The sequence below is a fragment of the Pholcus phalangioides genome, unplaced genomic scaffold, assembly GCF_987345545.1.
Source record: "Pholcus phalangioides strain wild (caught in Gottingen) unplaced genomic scaffold, Ppha-v1.0 ptg000022l_1, whole genome shotgun sequence".
Classification (NCBI taxonomy): domain Eukaryota; kingdom Metazoa; phylum Arthropoda; class Arachnida; order Araneae; family Pholcidae; genus Pholcus; species Pholcus phalangioides.
This window is the reverse complement of record NW_028301615.1, coordinates 33,684,502-33,706,192: the sequence shown is the minus strand read 5'-3', so window position 1 is coordinate 33,706,192 and position 21,691 is coordinate 33,684,502. Positions and strand designations below refer to the sequence as shown.

Sequence of the window (21,691 nt, the reverse complement as noted above, 5' to 3'; positions counted from 1 at the left end):
AAAAAAATACTTTGAACTAATGAACGAAATAATTCCAGAATGATTGAAAATTTATAATTTAGGAAAAAATACTAATTCAGAATTAGTTAAAGCTTTCAATAATTTAAGTGCCCTTTTTGATTGGGAGCACTGGGCTAAAGCCCCGTTGGCCTACGTGCTTAAACAACATGAACTGATTTCACAAATTTTGAAAACCAAACACTTTGTTCATCAGAAGTATTTCAAATCAAATCAAATTTGATTTGATTTGATTTGATTCTCAAGTTGAAAACCAAATGGTACCTATTTGAATGTTTAAATAATAAGTTTTTACTACTATAGATAGTAAAAACTCACCAGCGTTACTAGTTGCAATTCCATAAAGCTGCTGCTGTTCCGCGGCGTCATCCTTATACGACGGGTATGAGCGACCGGAAAGGTGCTCGTTACTGCTCTGCGTGTACTGACGAGGGTTACTTGGTGCGTTACTGCCGGCTGTGCGACTGCCACGTGACCCTATGTAGGAGAAGGCTATGAATCATTACGTTTAATAATATCAGTTATGTCGATTGAAAGCTATAGGGAGGGGACCGTATGAAAAAAAAGAAGTTGTTACAGCATGGAAGGTCCTTGGAATTGTCATAGCGGAAATTATCAAGAGATTACCTCTCAAAAATTTCATTCTTTTTGATATCTAGAAATTTTATTCCCTCCATCTCTTTAGGTCTCGGATACTTGAAATTTTCATCATGTTGATTCGAATGGGTATAGATAGTAAATGAGGTTATTGATAGACTTGGGATGTTGCGAGGTTTATATATGTATGATCAGGGCTGAAGAGAGAGGAATCTTCTAAAATTTACGCGCTGGACTTGAAATAATACATGTCCGAATCTGTCTTTTCCGTACTGGCGTCGGACATATGGTTGGGAAAAAAATACATTCCCCGGTCATGTCGAGCAATCGATTTGTTTAGCCTTAAATGCATGTGGTTCACGAACTTTATAACATTTCCTAATCTCAGTTTTGGAATCCAGAAGGTTCAGCCAAGGACGAGCAAGAGTCACGATTGTGTGCCTAAGCCTGACATGCATATATCATATGATATGGTAAAGACTGATATTACATGAGAAAAAGAAATAGGACGTCGATGCTAACTTTTCTGTTACTTCTCGTCACTGCGATCGGAAGGGTGGCATCATAGGATACTCTGTGCAAAAAACGCTATATGTTCGATCAGGCATTTTATCACGTCCCAAGAGATAACTTTTTAGCTTTCCCAAAGAAAATGTCTGCAGTATACTACACTGTAGATGAATGGAGAGCTTTTTTCATGGATTATTAAGCCAGGTTCAATTTGCTAAATATTTGATTTTATTCGGAAAGAACCTTCAATCAGTTTCATCAATAAAACATCAGTGAAAGACTTCCATTCGGAGAAAGCAATGTCCGTGGTTTGAGTCGCGCCTCTTTAGGTAGACGCAGATTTTCATGTTTTCTCGAAAAACCGTAAGAGCTCTTAACCTAACTCGAGACCACTACTACTACTAAACCACACAAGCACCTCGTCTATTTTCCTGTGCAGAACTTCTAACGAATTGTTACATGTTGGAATAAGCGCGTACGTATTATGAACATTACTGGTTATTGTTTCTGTGTAATGTGTGTTATAGTGCTGCGATCTGCCTGCCATCTACTTCAACTCGAGACCGTAAGTCGATAGAGCTTCAGTGAGAGTATCTTCAACAGCAAACAATTCAGCGAATGGAATAACAGGCTCGAGCTTCAGTCCTGAACCCTATCGAACACGTTTGAGGTGCTCTAAGGTAAAATATTTCTGCTTTCAATCCCTCTCCTCTTTAGGAAACGCTTTCCTCTTACAGCAAATATGCAGAAGAAACACTGTCTTTAGTAGAATACTCTACTTTCTACTGAGATCATAAACATCGTAATTGACAGTATGGAAAATAAACGCAGGAAGTGCATTGCTAGCTACTAAAGGTATAAGACCACGGCTCTCTTCTCTGTCTATCTCTCTATCTCTCTCTCATGTAACAGATAATTTTCCCATCCAAACTCAAACGTTAGATTGCATGCATGAACTAATGTCAAAAGTATGGATCCGAAATTAAAACCATAATTGTGTATGATTTCGAGGCTAGAAAACTCTTTCCATATCAAGACTTATTATGTGAGTTTGTGAATATTTATTTAGACCATAAGTAAAGCTTTAATTGAATTGAGCCTTTTGTAGGAATTTCATAGGCACATTCAAAAATATTCATCGAATATTCTTATAATAATGTATGAGAATATCTTATAAACTACAGTCGGCTCCGCTTAATCGGATGAGGGATAAACGGGTACCCCGCATAAACGGATAAAATTCTCCAACAGCAAAATTTCTCTCGTAGAGACAATGTTAAAGGTCCTTGATCTTAATAAAGTTTCAATGACTTTCCTCGCTTAATCGAATTGCATTTCACATGTAAACTGTTGATACACGTCAAACAATTTACACATAATGTTTTTATTGCATGAAATATTCGGAATTTATGGTAAATATATAGCTAAAATTTAAAAACAAAATAAATTTACCTATATTCATTTACCTACATCATACCAATGAAATTTACCTACGCACTGGCCTCCAAGTATTCAAGTTGTCTTCAGTACGTACATTTAATTATCTTATTTTTTTTAATGCGTTGGGTCAACAGAGGGTGCTAACTTTCCTAATTTAAAGTAAAAATCTTGGGTATTTTGATCATTGTAATTCAATATACATTTCATTTTTGATGTCGGATTTATTCGAAAGCTTCATAATATTGATTATGCATCAGTTTTCAGTATACAAAACACACTAACGTTGTAAAATGGCAATTTAATTGTTCCCCCGCTTAATCGGATATCCCGAGTGCTGTAATTTGTGCTGGATATTGTGTTGCGTCATCGATATCCGATTAAGCGGGGTCCACCGTATGTGACTATTAGATTGAGAGCATTCGACGGTCGGTCAGATCGGGAATTATCGCGCATTTGGTCAAAGCTCAACCCCCCCTATCTAGCTACTTTAGTGAGAGGAGTCAACACACTCGTCGAAATTCATGTTCCAAGGTTTCTTCTTCTATTCCAAAGAGAGAAATAGAAGAAAGAAAAGGAACCAGCACTTTATTTGTTTGTCGGATTCTGGGCATCGACCTAATTGGCAAGAATTGAGGAAGAAACCATTTTAAGTAAGGGAGAAGAGCAAAGAAAAAGAACGACCACCCGAAGACTCATCTATTCTATTTATTTACTTTTATCTTTCGCCTTTCTAGACTCTTTTACCCGGACTATTCTGAGCCATCTCATACCCTTATAATATTCGTAACTCGTTGATACTAATGACCGAAATATCTTTTGAAGTCGAAATGATCTTGAAATGAAAGCATCCCGTTTATTTCTCTGTACTCAGACAGTCATCACTCAGTCATGCCCAAAACAATTTACCTCGGAAACAAAAATAAAAATTTCAGTATGGATAAGTAATTGATTGAGGCAGTGGTTCTCAAACTTCTTTCGTCTGCGGTTTCCTAGCTCAATTCATGGTAAACCTCTCCCTCCCCCAAATAGTTTGATTCACTTCAAAGCATAAATAGGCACACAAAAATCAACATCTCCAGCTCGCCGCGACGCACACGTTGAGAAATTCTGGATTAAGCAGTATAAGGTAAACCGCAGTCATTTTCAGAAGCTTTTACAATTTAGAGCTGTATAGTCCAGATGATTATTTTCCGCAATGCTTCGTCTGTATCTATGGTGAGAATCTTCAGTAGTGGATAAAGCTATTTCCTTGATTGTCCCCAGAGGAGACTGAGGCTCCAGACGGACGAGAAGTTGAGCTCCTCGGCCTCAGTTGCCATTCAACACAGCTCGGCTAATTCATTTCGCCGCCACTGAATACGCAACTATATATGTAGATGAAATGAAAGTGATGCATTGAATGTGACAATCGTAGATGTAGATGAAGTGTTGCAGATGGATATGGCAGCCGGAAATTTCATGTATTAAATAAAAACCACAAGTGAGAGAAAGAGAGAGAGAGAAAGAGAAAACCGTGCAACGTCTCGAAGCTGAATATGACAGCCGCAGATATATAAAGTCACTGAAAACGACAACTAAATATGGCAGCTTCAAATGCGGCCGCTGTGGTGGTCAAGTGGTCATAATGACGGACTCGCATCGCGGGGACTCGTGTTCCAGCCCCACCGTCGCCACGATGCAGTCATTGCGATTTTCCGCTGTGGTGGTCGAGTGGTCATAGTGAAGTATTCGCATCGCGAGGACTTTGATTCGAACCCCACTGGTGACATAGTGGTGGTCGGCTGAAGTTGGTTTTCTGTGGTTCCCAACTTCGAGGTGCAAATGCGAGCCGATCTCCCCGCCTCGCCACAGCGAGCAGCAGGCCTACAAACAGTATTTATATACAGATATTCAGTCATCACACTTTTTTTTAATAATAACGTGATACTCACGTATTCCCAAGGGATCAGCATGATCCGTCCAGGGAATTTGTTAGTGTTAGTAAAAAGTCATGCCCGAACCGGGATTTGAACCCATACCTGCACAGTGAGAAGCTAATTCCCTAACCACTCGACTGCCAGGCGGCAGTCGGCACTTCACTCACTTCACTTCTGAAAGATAGATGGCAGCAGTGAAAAACCATACACAACACTAGATACACACTCAGACTGTTAGGTACACATACTTGCACTTCCGGCAAAACTCACTAGGTAATAAATTGCCTATGGCGATAGACCGGAGCTGTGCTCGGTGTGAAAAAAAACTTCAAATGCGGAGGAAAAGTTGCCGTTGGATATGTATGACAGCTGCAGATGGACACGCAGCCTTTCCGCTGGGTTATGGTGATGCAACTGTGTCACCGGTATGAAACATCAACTGCGTATATAGACGCAACCTAAACATAACCTGATTACAGCAACCATGGATATAGACACAATTGCCTCCGGATGTGGCAGATGCAGAGGAAACGTTGCCATTGAATATGACAATTGCAGATTTAGACGCAACCTTGTCAGTTGACATGAAATTTTAGGCGCGTATATGGACGCATCGTTGATACTCTATACAACAACCATAGGTGTAGATGAAGTTGTCACTGGATATGACAGCCACAGTATAAAGTAATACATAAATTTTGCAGAGGAAACGTTCCTGCTGAATATGATGACATGGTTACAGATGCAGACGCAAAATTTGGAAATTTTAACTGCGCAAATAAACGGATTCACTTTTGATACTGAATATGACAACCGCAGATGTAGGCGAAAATAAATAGGAAATATTTCATGTCAACACGACTTTTTAGCCTTAAGCTTCCATTGTAAGATATCAGAGTTTCAATGGCGTAAAATATGTACCTAAAAAGCACGTAAATATCTAAATAGAGCTAAAGTTTCATTCATTGCAAGGAATTATCCTCCGCTCGAAAGAAATTCAATAACCGCCGGTTGCTTTTATTCAAATGTTATAGAGGAATATTTCACAACGAAGCAAGCCATATCTGTCTAATCTCGGAGCTTCGAAATCCAGTGTATATGTACGAGAGTACAGTCCAAACTAGTACGGGTTTCCCGTGGCCGATTTTAAACTCTTCCTTCTTCCCATTCCATTTATTTAAAGGATTATCGTACGACAAGGCTCTAAATTTTAGTGGCCGCGGGGCCCCTTTTCATCCTCCAACCTACATCACAATCACTAACACTCGGAACACACACATCCGGTTGCTGTGTTGTGATTAAGTGTTTCTATAGCCCCTCTGTTCATTTATCCTCGAGCTGTAACAGGCTGAGCAACAAGGTAAAAGAGAAGTATAAGTATACTTTATCTTTTGTTACCGAGAGAGAGAGAGAGAGAGAGAGATGCCTGAATCTGGAATGTTCTCTCATATCCTGTAGCCTTTACGCAGAGGACGTATCCTCAACACGATAATGAGGACTGTTCGGTGAAATTTATTCTGTGTGGCCCTCCGCTTTATGAGCAATGAGACGATTACAGGTTCGGAACTGTTCTCTGAGAGAGAATAATGCAGAGAGCTTCCTATGTTCAAAGCAAATGTGAGCAACTAATGGATGCCAATTGCTCTAAAGCCCGATTCTCTCCCTCTCTCTCTGTCTCTGGAATTGTATAGATGCTGTTTCAAGTTCCAACATCTACATTCGAATATATGTGGAAGCTCTGAAATTCAAATAACATCAGAGATGAGAATAAATTTGATTGAGAAAAAAATTGCGTGGAGTTATTGAGTGTTGTATGTAAGAGGTGTTCCGAAAATGAGTATGAAGCTTTGAATGTTAACTAAAATAGTCGTGATGCCGGTGAACACAAAATGTTTCTGTCATTTCTGTGAGAAGCCAAGAAATTTTTAAACGTGCCAAATCTAAAAATTTCTCTTGTAGATGACTCTCCAGGAACTAAATTGCACTTCTTTTAATGACTATCATTTTTAACTGAATTAATGAGAAAAAATTTCATTTCAGGGCATTTCAGAATTATTAAAAGAAAAAAAAAGTAAAATTTAATAAGAAAAATCATTTTATAATTACTAATAGAATTAGTTTCAGAATTGGTGAAAAAGAATAATTAATAATTTATAAAACGTTTATAATTGATGACGAAAATTATTGAAATCACTATGTTCAGCATTAATTAACCGATAATTTTTGAAATAAATAATAAAAAAATAATTTAAGAATTAAAGGAAAATAATTTAAGAATTAAAGGAAAATAATTTAAGAATTAAAGGAAAATAATTTAAGAATTAAAGGAAAATAATTTAAGAATTAAAGGAAAATAATTTAAGAATTAAAGGAAAATAATTTAAGAATTAAAGGAAAATAATTTAAGAATTAAAGGAAAATAATTTAAGAATTAAAGGAAAATAATTTAAGAATTAAAGGAAAATAATTTAAGAATTAAAGGAAAATAATTTAAGAATTAAAGGAAAATAATTTAAGAATTAAAGGAAAATAATTTAAGAATTAAAGGAAAATAATTTAAGAATTAAAGGAAAATAATTCAAGAATAAATTAAAAATAATTCAAGAATAAATTAAAAATAATTCAGGAATTAATGAAAAATAATTCAGGAATTAATAAAACTCATAATCATTGATAAAACAATTTCAGAAGTGATGGAAAAAATAATTTCTAACAATTAATGAAAATTCCTATTCGATGAAGAAATAATTTCAGAACAAATTAAAAAATAATTCAGGAATTAAATGAAAAATGATTTAAGAGTGTGTGAAAAGCGATTTCGTAGAGTGGATGAAAAAATAACTTAATAATAATTTAAATTCATATTCAAAGGAAACATAATCTCGTAGTAAACGAAATTCTTCAATAATATAGCGTCCCTTTTTGACTTTGTAGCGCTGTTGTAGCGACCCGTTAAGACGGCATATCCGAATCTACACACCGCAGTTAGCCCTTGGGCTTCAAAGAAAAAACATTTTTGGCCCGTAATGTCTGCAAGTTTGAAGACCCTTGAACTATTCATTACGAATGTAATGCTGCAGCTAAACAATTTGTGAATTGAAGGTGGACCTGTGTGGTCTTTCAAGTGCTCCTCACACATGTCTATTCACAAGAAATCGACTTGACAAGATCAATTTCAAGAGAATAGTTCTAAATTCCCATTACTTTTAGACGAAAATACATTCGCACAGTTTCATTTTAATGAAAACTAACGCAACTCAATCATAAAATTTAATACGAACTTTGCCGGGAAACTTCAGATTCTTCTTCGCGTAATTATTATTCGATAGAATTTCCTTCATTTCATATTTTCAGAAGCGACTTATGAGGGAATAATACATATCAATATAAATTTAGAAAAAAGGAAAATTTTAATAAGTATTTTCAATTCAAATCCGATTTATTTTCGTCATTGATATATTCAACGTAATTGGTTATTATAAGACCTTTTTTTTGTGAATAAAATGTAAGACTGCGCTTCTCTGGAAATTGGAAATAGTTTTCTCGGAGACGATTAATTTCAAATTGAAGCTATTGAAGAAGGTGATATCATGATGATGATAGTTATAATAACGTATTTTCCAGCGAGAAGATATTTTCGAAATTTTTAAATTTAAAAGAAGAAATAATGAAGTATTAAGGCTACTGAAAATTACTTTCTAAAAAGTATTTCTTTCCAATTTATATTCAAATCAAATAATGAAATTTGAATCTGACGATCGGTTCCCAATTATTGCTACAACTATAATCTTTTGTTCATTTATATACATATACTTTTGATAATTTAAATCGGATTTTATTTGTTTTCTTGATTAATAAAAACGGTAGTTTTTGTTGTTAAGATATTACTTTTTTTTTTTTCAAATATCCTGTTGTTGTAATTGCAATATTACAATTTTTTTTGTTACAGAAATATCTCTCTGGTATTGAAGATTTTCTTCTGTATATCTTATCAGTATGTATTATATATTTTTCGTTTCAGATGATGTGTTAGTGACTGAATGGCATACAGTGGTGGTTTCATGTCCAGCCGCAGGAGTGAGCCTCCATGATTCAAAACTGTGCCCAAATATCTCGTAAATGTATTTTTTTCCGCCAAACGAAATCCATCTAGATCAGTGATTCCCAACGTGGACGTTAACGCCTACTGGGGGGCGATGGAATGTTCCGGGGGTGCGGTAGAAGCTGCGGGTATAATCTAGGACCCTATTGGTTGGATTGCGGTGGGGGGCGATGGGAGAAAAAAAATTCTGAAGATGGGGGCAATGGGACAAAAAAGCTTGGGAAACTATGATCTAGAGTCTAAATTATCTTTTGGAAATATCAGCTCTTGTCAGTGTACACAGAGGCTGTATAACATTTTTGACGCTAGTTATCATGCCTAAAGTATTTACCTCATTACTGTATGAATAGTTTCATGCCAAAGAGCATATGGCATTGCTTTTACAAAATTTACTTGTCAACATTTTACACGTCAGCATTTGTGTTTACAAAAGGATATCATTCATTTTGCACCAATAAAACCAAAATCCGATCCAATCCAATATCATTCGTGTGTGTTGGTAAAATATATTCACAAATAAGTTTATTTGCAATTTATACAGATAATTCTAGTCCTTTACACTTTTCCAATATATATATATATATATATATATATATATATATATATATATATATATATGTACTTTTTTGTAAGCAATTCATTTTTTGCATGAAGCGATTTATGTATTTGCCATTAGATTTTACTATGTTCATTTTTTTACAAGGTTAATCGTGATGAAATGGATCACGGTAAATATGCCCCATTCGATACAGATGTATTAATCGTATAAGAGATTTTTTTTTGATATTGCAAAAAAATAATAATAATTCTTCAGCGAGGAAATGCCTTAAGCGAGAAGTCGTCAGATAGGATTCAGCGTATATTCAGTTGCTTTTTTTTCGCGGGTAGTCTAGGTCCCCGGGTTTTCCTTCAGTGCTCCCATGGATACTAAATGATTCTAAAAATATCTAAAACGTATTTCCTGGACTGACTACCGAAAATTCTCAGCGAAGATGTATTGGAACATTCTGAGCCATATACGTAGAATAAAATAGTGAAAACATTTGATTTAAAAAATATTTCAGTTACGGTGCGCATATCATTGGATTTAGAACATATATATACATAAAATGATTATAAATTCCAATATGATGGTGAGTTCTTTATATCATAAAATGATCACAACAAATGTAATTATAATTTTTTAACTGTTGACACCATTCTTATGCATCAGGAGAATAATTCCAGATAACTTTCAACACGTTCATGTTGATGCTTAATAAGCATTTCTGCACACTCATTCGTAAGTATGGTATATGTGTCAGTAATACATGATGTAATAAAGATATTTATTGCAATTTATTGCCTATAGAAATGATGCGTCTTCATGGATGTTGTGAATATTTATTTCAAAGTGAAGTTTTCACTCTTGTAACGTGCAATGCTTCCATAAATTAACATTCTTTCGGCTCTCATTCTACACAAATTATTCAATGCTTATTTTATATATCGACTGATTTCCACAATACTCTTTGAGAATTTAAATAGGTTAGATTGTTTTTTCGGTTATCTTACCACTATCCAGTTTTCTACCATCGATGTTGGGTTCCTCGTACTGCCTTTCTGTGTCGTACCGGTACTGCGGTGGTTGCTGTGGCTGCTGCTGGTTGTCGATGTCGTCGTCGTTGTCCGAGGAGCTGTAATCTTTCCATTCATGGCTTCTGTGCCGACGAATTCTCGAATTCGGTCGACTTCCCATTCTAGTTGGCTTTCCGCTATCCATGCTTGGGTTTTTAAGCTGCGAAAGCAAAATAAATTACCATAAGTTTTCAAATTTGCACATTCATAAAATATATCTCGCTGGTGATTCTGTAAATCGACAATTTGTAGAAAGTTAGATGCGTATGTGCCGGAATACCGAGATAAATTCCGGAAGAAACCATTAAAAGAGTAGCAGACTTGATACGCGATAACATCGTTAGCCCTGGCCATCCATTAATTCCCGTCACGATAAAACTGCATCAATGCATTCCGATTTTTTACGTCATCATTATACGGTTTAGTGCAGTGTCAGCACTATAAGTAACGCACTTGACAAAAAATAAATAACTAAAAGAAATCAAGGAGTGAGAGAAACTAATGAGAAATATCCGATGCGAAAACTCAGGAAACGTAACGAGCGGCAGTAAAGGACAGTGAAGTATGGGCGGTCCGAAGTCGTTATCTACTAGTATTAACAGCTTAGCGCGGTTAACACAGTAACAGGTCACAGGATAAACAAAAGAAATAGCCACAAAAAAGGGGGGAAACCTAGAATAGTAAAAAAAAAATAGTCAAGAGAAAATATATACAAAAAAAAGAGAGAAGAAGCATTGGGCGAGAGATCTCTTAATCTGAAATCAATACCCATTGGCGCCATAAAAATCGTACGTGGTATACCGGGAACTTCAAGGAAATAAATGTAGCGAATAGTGGAAGAAACTACAGGGAAATAGCAAAGAAGAATGACTTTTGAAATAGTGCAGTGCAGCCGATCGATCGGAGGATCGATGCATCGAATGAATGAAATGATACCTCATAGTTAACGGCTGATAGTCATGGCCACTTTCCTTTCACTACTTATCTTTTAAGTATGGAAGAGAAAAATTTCTCATATATTAGATATACATTCAAATAGGAAATACTCTTCGGTGTTCATGATCTTGATTATATTGTTTTTTGACATTTGTTTGATAATAATGAGAGCGTCGAAGAATATTACTGCATATACGTAGGTTATTCCGTAATTTCTTGACAGGAAATATGTACCTTCAAATGGGGGGTGACTTGGGTACATGCTCTAATTTTTTTTTTATATTTTAGATGACGCCATAGTCACTGTGAATGAAATACAGAAGTGATTTCAGGTCCAGCCGCAAGGAGTGAGCCTCCATGATTCAAAATTGTGTCCAAATCTCTCGTAATTATAACGCCTTCTTTCCCCGCCTGCTTTTATCATAACCTATGTTGCAAGTTTTCATGAAACCAATGCAAAACTTTGTTTACAGAGCTTAGTGGTTGCATGTTACAGTCTTGATAGGGGTTTTCTTTGACAATAGGTATACTTATTGTCTCGATTGTGTGTGCGTGTGTGTGGATGATAAATTGCCTAATTAAATCAATTTTTAATAAAAAGTTGTATGCTTAATGGAACGTTTAATAATTGCGTAATGACTTGGGGGGACAGTATTTTATATTAGGTTCTCCAGGAAAAGGAATAACCATTGATGACCTGGATAGCACAAACCCCGAGGAGGTTTCAACCAGTAGTACTAATCATAGTAGACCAAACAAAAAAAAATATAAATAAATGCAATACACCATGAGAGATAGAAAAGGTAAGACAAACGTTTCATGCTAGAGGATTCTGCAATCGATGCTTCTGCACCACAAGAAATGAGAGATATTCACGTAACTGACTCCTACTACAGAACAGTTTGATAAAGAACGCAGTAGACATCAGAAAAAGGATTTTATTTTAGTCAAACACGAGGGAAGGAAATACCCAGTTCAGATTATTGTAATTTTTGATGATGAAAAATATCGTGTGTGTGTGTGTGTACGTATGTGGAAATGTTATGGAACAAAATAGGGAATATCGAACGTCAAAGCTGAAATATGGGATTTGGTATTCATCTGACTCTGTATAACCCCCTCCATGTTTGACTAGGCAGATTTACATTGTACACATACCAGAATAATTTCTAGTAACATAAATATTTCTAATGAAAAAAAAAATTATGCACTTATATATTTTTTCATCTGTCTCGAAATATTTCCAGTGGGTGAAATAGAAACATACGATTCGGTAAGCGAAATATCAAGGTAATAGACTAGTGTACCCCAAGTCAGCCCAACTGACGGGGGTTGCTTGGGTAAAACTTTTGCATTAATTTTTCTCCATCACGATAAGTTGCAAAACAATTATTCTTGCATAAAAACACAGACAAAAAACTTCTTCCTACAGTGCAACTTTTATTCAAAAACGTTAATTTATGAGGGAGATAATACAGAAAATGTCCAAAGTTTGCACCCGTCACCCCCCATTTGACGGTACATGTTTTTCTTCCCCCAAAAACGCCCTTAAAAAAATTCTAGAGCTTCTCAATTGATATTATACTCAAAATGTCATTCACCTAATCAAATGATGTTTTAGAATCCACAAATATAATTTTACATTAATGTCCAATCAGAGGGAGCAAAATAAAATCATACAGAACTAGGTGAAGATTGTGCATGAGGCAGCGATTGGATGTTTGAATTGCTAGCTAAAACTTTTTGTGAGAATTTTTGTCAAAAATTTTATATCAAGTCATGAAACGTGTGTTCCGACTATTTTGTAAAGCTTGCGAATATTTAAAAGACATTTGCCAAATAGGTACTTCAAATGTACCTTTGAAGAAAATAAGTCAGTTTTTCTGAAATGCATCTCAAAGTCAATTATAATTCCATGAACAACTAGACTAGAAGAATAATTGTGCTTAAGATAGACGTAGTATTCTATTTTCGACATAGTTTTAACTCTTTGATTACTGACGTTAATTTAAAGTACCTCTAATGTGTTTACACCCGCAAAATTTCTCACTTTGGTATATAAGTTGGGTGTTGGTATTTTGATGAATAAAGGCTAGGCTGTATAACTACTTTATGAATACCAGATGACAGGGAAAAAAAGTGGACAGCTAGTTTTTTTTTTTAATATATCAATTAATATAATTTAGTGGGATGTTTATTGCATTACACAAAAATGCAATGCAGTAAAACACTGCACACGAAGTATTCTCTAATCAATTGTGCAATGCAAATTATGGTTCTGCCATATTTTTGTAATTTAAGATTTCATTCCAGTATTTTAAAGGTAATATTTTTGCATTTTGAGGTAACATTTTCATACTTACAGATCGTATTTCCGTATTTTAAAGCAATATTTTTGTGATTTAAGATCATATTCCAGTATTTTAAGGTCACATTCCCGTATTTTAAAGTCATATTCCCGTATTTTAAGGTCACATTACCGTATTTTAAAGTCATATTCCCGTATTTTAAGGTCACATTACCGTATTTTAAGGTCATTTTACCGTATTTTAAGGTGATAATTTCGTATTTTAAGGTGACCTTTTAATATGAAAATGTCATCTTGAAATACAAAATACGCCTAAAAAGTATGAAAATGCCTTTAAAATACAGGTTAGGTTTAAAGGCATTCTGTACGTATGAAATGTATATATATATTGGCATTCGGTATTTTAAAAGCGTATTTTCATGTTACACATATTTTTTGTTTTAAGGTCATATTTGTAATGAAGGCCATAAATTTTGCATACTTTTAATATTTTTAGGTCATAAAAATTATCTATAATTATTTCCATAAAAATTGTCTATCGGTTTAACAATTACCGATAGACAATTGGATATCTTTCATAATACAGATATTCACCGACACCGAAACGGAGCCTTTTGAAAAGATACGTTTTATTTTTCATATCTCTAATCCCAATTTACTTCTTTACTTCTCATGGCTGAAAATTCCAGAATATTCGCGGGATTCGATATGATAAAGAGCCGCATATAATTTTCTAGATCTCACACACTAAAAGCTGAGAACGCTTTCTTCTCCCGTAGCATTAGGTGTCTGAGTGGAAAACAAAAGAATTCGTGATTCTTCTTATGTTTCTTTGCAACATCTGCTGCATAACAGACAGTAGACAATTTCTCTTATTGTTTCGTTCACGCATATCAAAAGCGTTTTCGTGGTAACAGGTGAACCTGATGGAGGATAAAGTGTTTCCGTAAACTCCGGGGGATGCTTCGATAGAAAGTTTTATTATTATTATAATGGAGGCTTTTTTTCTTATGAGGAGAGCATTTTATTTCTGCTGAATAGGGATGCATTTCTATCCTCTCGGGTACGTTTGTTGTATCTCATTTCTTTCGAGAATATATTGCACGAGTTTTTGAAATTTCATTCGAAACAACGAAGAAAAACATACAGATAATCAATTTATATCTCAAAACATGAATATTTCGCATCTATTATTAATGATTCATTCAAATTACTGTATTCAAAATAAAGTTGTTGTTTTTCCCTAAATAGAGGGTATCCATGAATTCGTATAAATCGTTCAAAATTTCATAAGAATTGAAGGAATTGGAATGTATATGAATGCAGTTTGCAAAAAGTCATTCTCACGAAAAGGGATTCATTTGGGTACGGAAAAAACTAGTTAAATTGTTTGTCGTTAGGAGGCGAGGGAAACTAGATCAAAAGGAGTGATTGGTCCTGAATCTCTTCTGCATCCAAAACGTTCTTAAAGCTTCAGCCGGTGATACGGGGATGAGGTAGTATATCTAAAAAAAACCTAAATAAATAAATAAATCCCTTCTTCTTGAAGACATTTTTTTTTTGCAAACAACATTTGAATATATACCAATTCCTTCAATTCTTATGAATTTTTAAATTTCTCACGAGTTTATGGGACACCCTGTATTTATTGAAAATTTTTTAACAATTTTAATGGATTCGGTGCATTCCCAGTCACTTTTAACGAGATTTACAAGAACAGTTTATAACAAGTTTTCAGCCAAAACATTGTTTTGATAGAAATGTTCCATTTTGTCCCGTATTTTCTAGGGAACCATTTCTAATCAACTATTTGTGACGAAGATATGGATATAAATAATTAGTATAACTTTATAGCCAAATCACGAAGTTGAAATTAAAAAAAACAAAAACCATGTAGGTGCCAAACCTTCTTCACTATAAAAGAGAGAGAGAGAAATTTATTTAACAATTTATTTAGTTTTACACTTATATTATGAGCGTAATCTTTTAAAAAGCAGTGTTTGCATTGTTATTAAGTTCAAAACATACATTATTTTCCATTTTAGCTTCTAAAATATCGAATTTTCAACTCACATATTTGTTATGTGTTTAATGGTGTTTTTAAATAAAATTTTATAAGTCAGGGTATGAAAAAATCTTTTTTTAAATAAAAATCGAATTTTTTTGATTAAAATTAACTGATTCCTTAGTAATTAAAACTAATCTTGTTAATCATTAAGAAAACATATTTTCAAATCACCTATTTACTTTTTTCACCTCATTTCACAAATTTAATTTAGCACAGTGAATAAACTAACAAACGAACTACAAGCGAGAAGTATGAGCATCCAAAATCAGCGTTTACGAAACATGAAAGGTTGTGAGTCCAAATTAACTTCATGGATTGAAATTTTTCTGGTATAGATAAGTGCTTTTATTCATGAGGGCACCCCTCGCCCTCTAAAGTAAATGTGTGGTGGCAACTCAGTATCACGTATGGTGAATGATTTCTCAATTCACTCAATGCAGAACCAAAGGGTCATTCGGCATCAAGCAAATTAAAATCATTCTATTGGCAAGATTATTTCTTTCCTAAAATTGATGAATATATTTATTGTCATGTGCTTCTGATTGCATGATGTTGCTTAATAGTTTAGGCCAACAATTTTTTATTCTTTCAAATATTTAATACGTTTTGGTAAAAAAGCGAGCGATTTCTAGACATTTTCACTTTTTCGTATTAAAATTTGAAGTCCAATGGTGTTTATAATATAAATATAAATATTGTATATATAATAATACAATAAAAAACAAAAACAAAAAAGTTTTTTTTTGTTTTTAATTGCAAATATTGGTGCAGTGTATGTAAGTTTAGCTCCCTATATTTTCCTGCAATTTTTCCCATGCACAAAATCTGGAAATAGAACAGCTACCTTTCTGCTGCACTACGACTAGAAATTAGGTTCAAATATAGAATTTATCATATTTTCTATATTTCTTTTAATCCAGAAATTTACCTCATTTTAATAAAATGCATGTCGTAATAGGTTTAGGCTATTTTTTTACCTCAATATCATTGAAGTTAAAGAAAAAAATGAAATTTTTGAACTTTGCGATTTAAATCAATGATTTAAAAAATTAAGAAAACATGTAGTGATTGAAATCGTGCTTGATTAAATCACAATGATTTAAATCGTCGTAGCCGGTGGCAAATCTTAATTTTTTTGATACATTTCAGTTCAAACAGAAAATCTCCCTCCCATTCTATGTTAATTGGCAATTTACTTATTAATAATTATCATTTTTTGCGAAGATGAACAATTCCAGTATTATGTTTCAAATGTCCCGTTCTTTCTTCCTGAAATATGATCAACCTGATATTAGTATGTCAATTAATTTGTGCTAATTAATGAGCGATTAAAAGCTTACGAAATCTGGGAACATGGCGACAAATAGAATAGATATAAATAACTACTGATATCGTCAGAGCGAAACATTTTTTTCCCGGCTACTATCAAAAGTAAAGTAAAAAGACATTCTTGATTTCCATATTTTTCACACAGTTTTATTCCAAAATCATTTTTTCCCCGGTTTTGGAACTTTGCACGGTTTCCTATTTTAGCTCTCGAAGTGTTATATATTCAACTCACATGCAGGCTGTCCCAAATTGTTTCCACAGCAGATGCAACTTTAGAAACGTATTTCAATTACAAAATGACTTGCCGTTACTTTAAATATCAGATTAAAAAAAATAAGTTTTTGTACAGTCCCCATGCGCCTAAACTTCTAAGTATTGAATTGTAGTCTCGGTCTAGAAAAGTTATGTGGAAAAAAAATCTGATTTTCAAATGCAATATTCATAGGGATATTAAATATATATAATATAATTATTATGTGTTGGCTACTTATCAATTGGTTGGCTAGTTTCATTAGCTCAAAAGTTGTCTTTTTAGGGACTGTACACAAATAGAATGAACTAAAACTTCTTTTTTTTATTCACAATGAACAATTATATTCTATGACTTTAATTCAATTTTAGTTTCTCTATTTGTGAACCATACCTTCAATTATTGGCGACAAATTCAGAAAACTTCAAAATCAAATATCTCCGTTTAATGCATATGAAAATATGAAATTTTATTTTTGAATGACTTCTCACAGCCACATTTACATTTCACAGATTAGAAATTTTATTTAAAATCATAACAATGTACGAATGACAAAATTATTCATAATTCTAATAAGCGGCGTCTACAAATGGGCGTTTAAAACCCTAACTTCCAGTAATCCGGCAATTTCGATAATCCAACACACCCTGGTCTGATATGCGCAGGATTAGCGAGAGTCCACTGTATAGTCAGACAGAAATTTTTCTTGGGCTGATATTAAACAAAGCGCAGAATAACACATCCATCGTGTGTTCTCCATATTTTTCACACACAGACAATTCTATTCCAAATTTATTTCTCCCAAATTCACTCGATAGTATCAAAATGAAAATACAAAATAAAAATAATAAAATCCACGTACGAGTCATTCCAACATCTCGAGAAAGAATCCAACTATGGTGCAGTGTTTTGATTCGATTATTGGAATTCCAACGATAGCTTCCTCTAGAATCATCGGAAGGGAAAAACCAGTAGCAAAAGTAGGAAAGGTAGGTAGGTAGGTAACAACAACAAAAAAAAGCCGTTAACGATTTCTGTTCGAGGATGGAATTTAAAATCCCTAGAAAATGGGAAAAAAGGGGTCCCCCCCCCTCTCTCCCCCTTAAAGATGCTACAACCAACCAGTGATGGAGAGAGAGAGTTGCCCCATCACCATCATCAAGTCTTTCCATCTCCTATATTTACTAAAATACCACTTGCTCTTTTCCTTCACGGACAGTTGCCGCAATTCATTGCTACTGGTACATAAAACTCAGTGATGGGCGAAGGGGTACTGGTAAACACGTACGCATATATACATCTGAGTACATGTTAAGAGCTAGAGGAAAAACACTTCGATTACTCTACAACGCCATGTTTGAGAGAGAGATTCTAACAACTAGTTTTATCGATTTTCGCACCAAAAGTTTCTTTCCCATTTACAAGAGGAATTTCACCGCAAAACTCGTTTGTATTGAACCAAATTCCTTATTTTCTTCTTTCCTTGTAATCAAGTTTGTTCTTGTGTAGTCAGTGATGGTTCAGTGTACGGCAGATGACAACATTCATGCAGTATATTTATCGAAATGCTACGACAGGAATCAATATCGAGCTTAGAAATCAAAGTATGTAGCACACGAACTGAAATGGAACTGATGTTTTAAAGAGCGCGAAGTCAAGTCAAAAGTTTTAAATACCAATTCGAAATCCAAACTCGAATGCCTTCGAATTTGCCATAATCAGAAAATTGGCTGAAGAAAAACAACACTACTTATAAAAAAATTGTGTATTTATAATAATATGCTTTCAAGGTAGGTCAAATGTCAAATAAATTCGTAAATATTTAAAAAATTTATTAAAAAAAAAGTGTATTTTTAAAATCTAATGTACAAAAAGAATTATCTCAAAAATGAAGAATTTTGATTTGTGCAGAAAATAAAAATTAGTTGAAAGTTTAGTTGGTAGATGATGCTAGAAAACCGGTTTGGCAGGAGTGGTTTCGCATATATCTTTCTTCGATCTCTTCTGTGTCCGAAACGTTCATTAAGCTATTGCCAGGTATTTGTGGCTAAGTTAAAACAACACCATGTGTAGTGCTTCATCCACCAATAGACGACATCGCATTGAAAACCTTATGTAAGTGCCAGTAACAGAAAAATAAATTCGAAAGTCAGCTGTTTTAATCTCGTACACCCTTCATTTTATAGTGCTCTGATTATCATATTCCTAGTAATTTGCTTTCAAACAGTGCCATCTATAGACAACAATTTAAACTGAATTTTATAAATTTTGAACTGAATCTTACAGTGAAAAAAAAAATCCCTTTCGTGAGAATGAAATTTTTCTGCAAAAAACATTAGAGTTTTTCAAATAAATTTTTTCACTATTTATGAATTTATGGAACACCCTGTATTTACATCCTTGTAAAAGTTTAAAATTAAACTAAAACTTATGATACAATAAAATAATAATATTATTGAAATCACACACATCCTCCAGAATAATTTTCCTGAACGCACTTGCCCCCGTTTGCACTCATGCATACGTAGCAGAAATGTTTAAGGTAAACGTGTCGCACTAGGGGATGCTGATTTTCTCTATATACAATAGGACTCGGTATTTAAACGACCCAACGGACTTCGGTGGTGCTACTTAGACGAGGATATTGGAGTATCCGACGAGTCTCTACTGGTGACTTCGCGTGCTAGTCCCCTTGCTACTCTAGTATTCGCGATTCTGAGAATTAGTTCTCTATATTTGTGTAAACCTAAAAAAGTGCACCGCCATTCTACCTCAGTCCTTGAATTTCATATGTTTTTCCACTTTTTGTAGTGATATGTGTTTGATTAAGGAATACCTAAGTTCCGAATTCAAAAAGTCTCGTTCTTAAAATCAACGCAGTAAATTTGAATTTTTTCACAAGAAAAAACATTTTCTCTATTGCCATTACATAAAACAAAAAAAACTACTAATTTTCCAAGTACACCGGAATATTCAACACATTCCAGTCCAAAAAAATAAGTAATAATAACTGCCGCTAGGGCACTTTAATTATTCCACTAAAATTACGACGACGTGTTATATGGGGAAACGACGGATATAAAATTTATGCTAGGCCGTTATTAGTTCAAAAAATAAACAAGATAGAAGAAAATAACAAATAAAAAAAGCCTTAAGTCATGTTCAGTCCATTCATCTTCATTCAGCAGAATCTCTCAAGACTCCAAAGTAGTTTTCCTCCATCCTTCGTGAAAAGACGAGGCACCAAAAAAAGGGAGAACAGAGGGGGGGGGGGGGGGGGATGATCACATCCTCCAGAGTAATTTTCCTGAACGCACTTGCCTCGTTTGCACTCATGTATATGTAGCAGAAATGTTTATGGTGAAGGTGTTTATGATATCATAAGTAATTTAAACCAAAAACACCATCCTTGGGTAAAGAAAAACGCAAAAGAAAAGGAGAGAAGTATCCTCTCTTGGTTTTCACTCCTGCGCCAATTTTTTCTCTCCTCCATTTTACTCTCACCAAAGCTCCTTTTTACCTCTGACGTGAAAAATTATATTTTCTCTACTAAAGAAAATTGTCTTGAAGCTTCAGCGTTGTTAAATTTCATTGCGTCATTTTTAAACAAAGATAAATATTCTCCAGGATTTTTCTTCTTGGTTGTCTTTTTTTTAGTAAATTATGAAGTTTCTTAAAACAATACATGTCTGAATATAATGTTCTCTTCTCTTCTCGTGTGTGTGTGTGTGTTTCTTGTATGGTAATCATTTCAGCGTCTTAGCACGTAAGGAGACACTCTTCTTTCTTCTAAATGGAGTTTGGAAATTCTTCCGTTAGTTTTTAATGTCATTAATATTCCGTACACCATCATTTACATCAGGTACAAGTGGCTTTTATCACTGCTGGTGGGAGGTGCCCAAGACTTTTGCTAGATAAATAATCACGAAATTTTCTTGGATAATGGTTGGGTTTACAATTTTTAGATTTTTTTTTATGGGCATATGAATCATTTAAATTAGTTTCCCATTAGCTGATTGTTATTGTTTAATTTATATTTTCAAATATACGAGTCCTCTCATAGATATCTGAATCGATTTTTTTTATGATCAACCACACGATAGAGTGTGTTCTTGTGAATTGAAATATTAGGATTTTTTTTTCTCATATATTTTTCTTATACTTTACAAAGGGAAATGCGGTGTCTTTTGCGGACACCGCTGGACGAAACGCTCGCCTGAGTGAAAAAAAAAAGGGTTTCCCATAAAAATTGTGTTCCGAATTGACCTTTTAATCTTTTGCAGTCCTTGTCGAAGTAGTTCGACAACATCAAGAAAAACCTATACCTCATTGTCACAACAAAATCATACGCTCACAGGGAAGTCCCGGTGAATTTGGCTTCTCAACAGAATTCATAAAGTATACAAGAACGCAATAGCTAGCTTGAAGGGTCCTTCCTTATTGCGGGGAAGATTCTTTTATAAAGTACGAATTGCACCAACGACGTACCGAAAAACCTTTGGTCCAGAAAGGGTAAAAATGATTATGTCGATTCACGATTGACCACTCCATTCAAAACAGAGTATAATAAACTAGTATCGTGGACGCTTTGTCATTATAA

At 34.3% G+C, this 21,691-nt stretch overlaps 1 protein-coding gene across 2 annotated transcripts in view; it reads right to left on the bottom strand.

Moving 5' to 3' along the window:
* The window catches only part of LOC149070228 (teneurin-m-like), a 292,210-nt gene that overhangs the window by 125,930 nt on the left and 144,589 nt on the right, over positions 1–21,691 (bottom strand). For both annotated transcript variants that reach the window (XM_089250141.1, XM_089250142.1), the window contains exons 4-5: positions 10,138–10,360; positions 337–495 (exon numbers count right to left, since the gene is read on the bottom strand). In XM_089250141.1, the coding sequence (XP_089106267.1) occupies positions 337–495; positions 10,138–10,345 (367 nt within the window). In that variant the 5' untranslated portion in view covers positions 10,346–10,360. The remainder of the gene's footprint in view (positions 1–336; positions 496–10,137; positions 10,361–21,691) is intronic.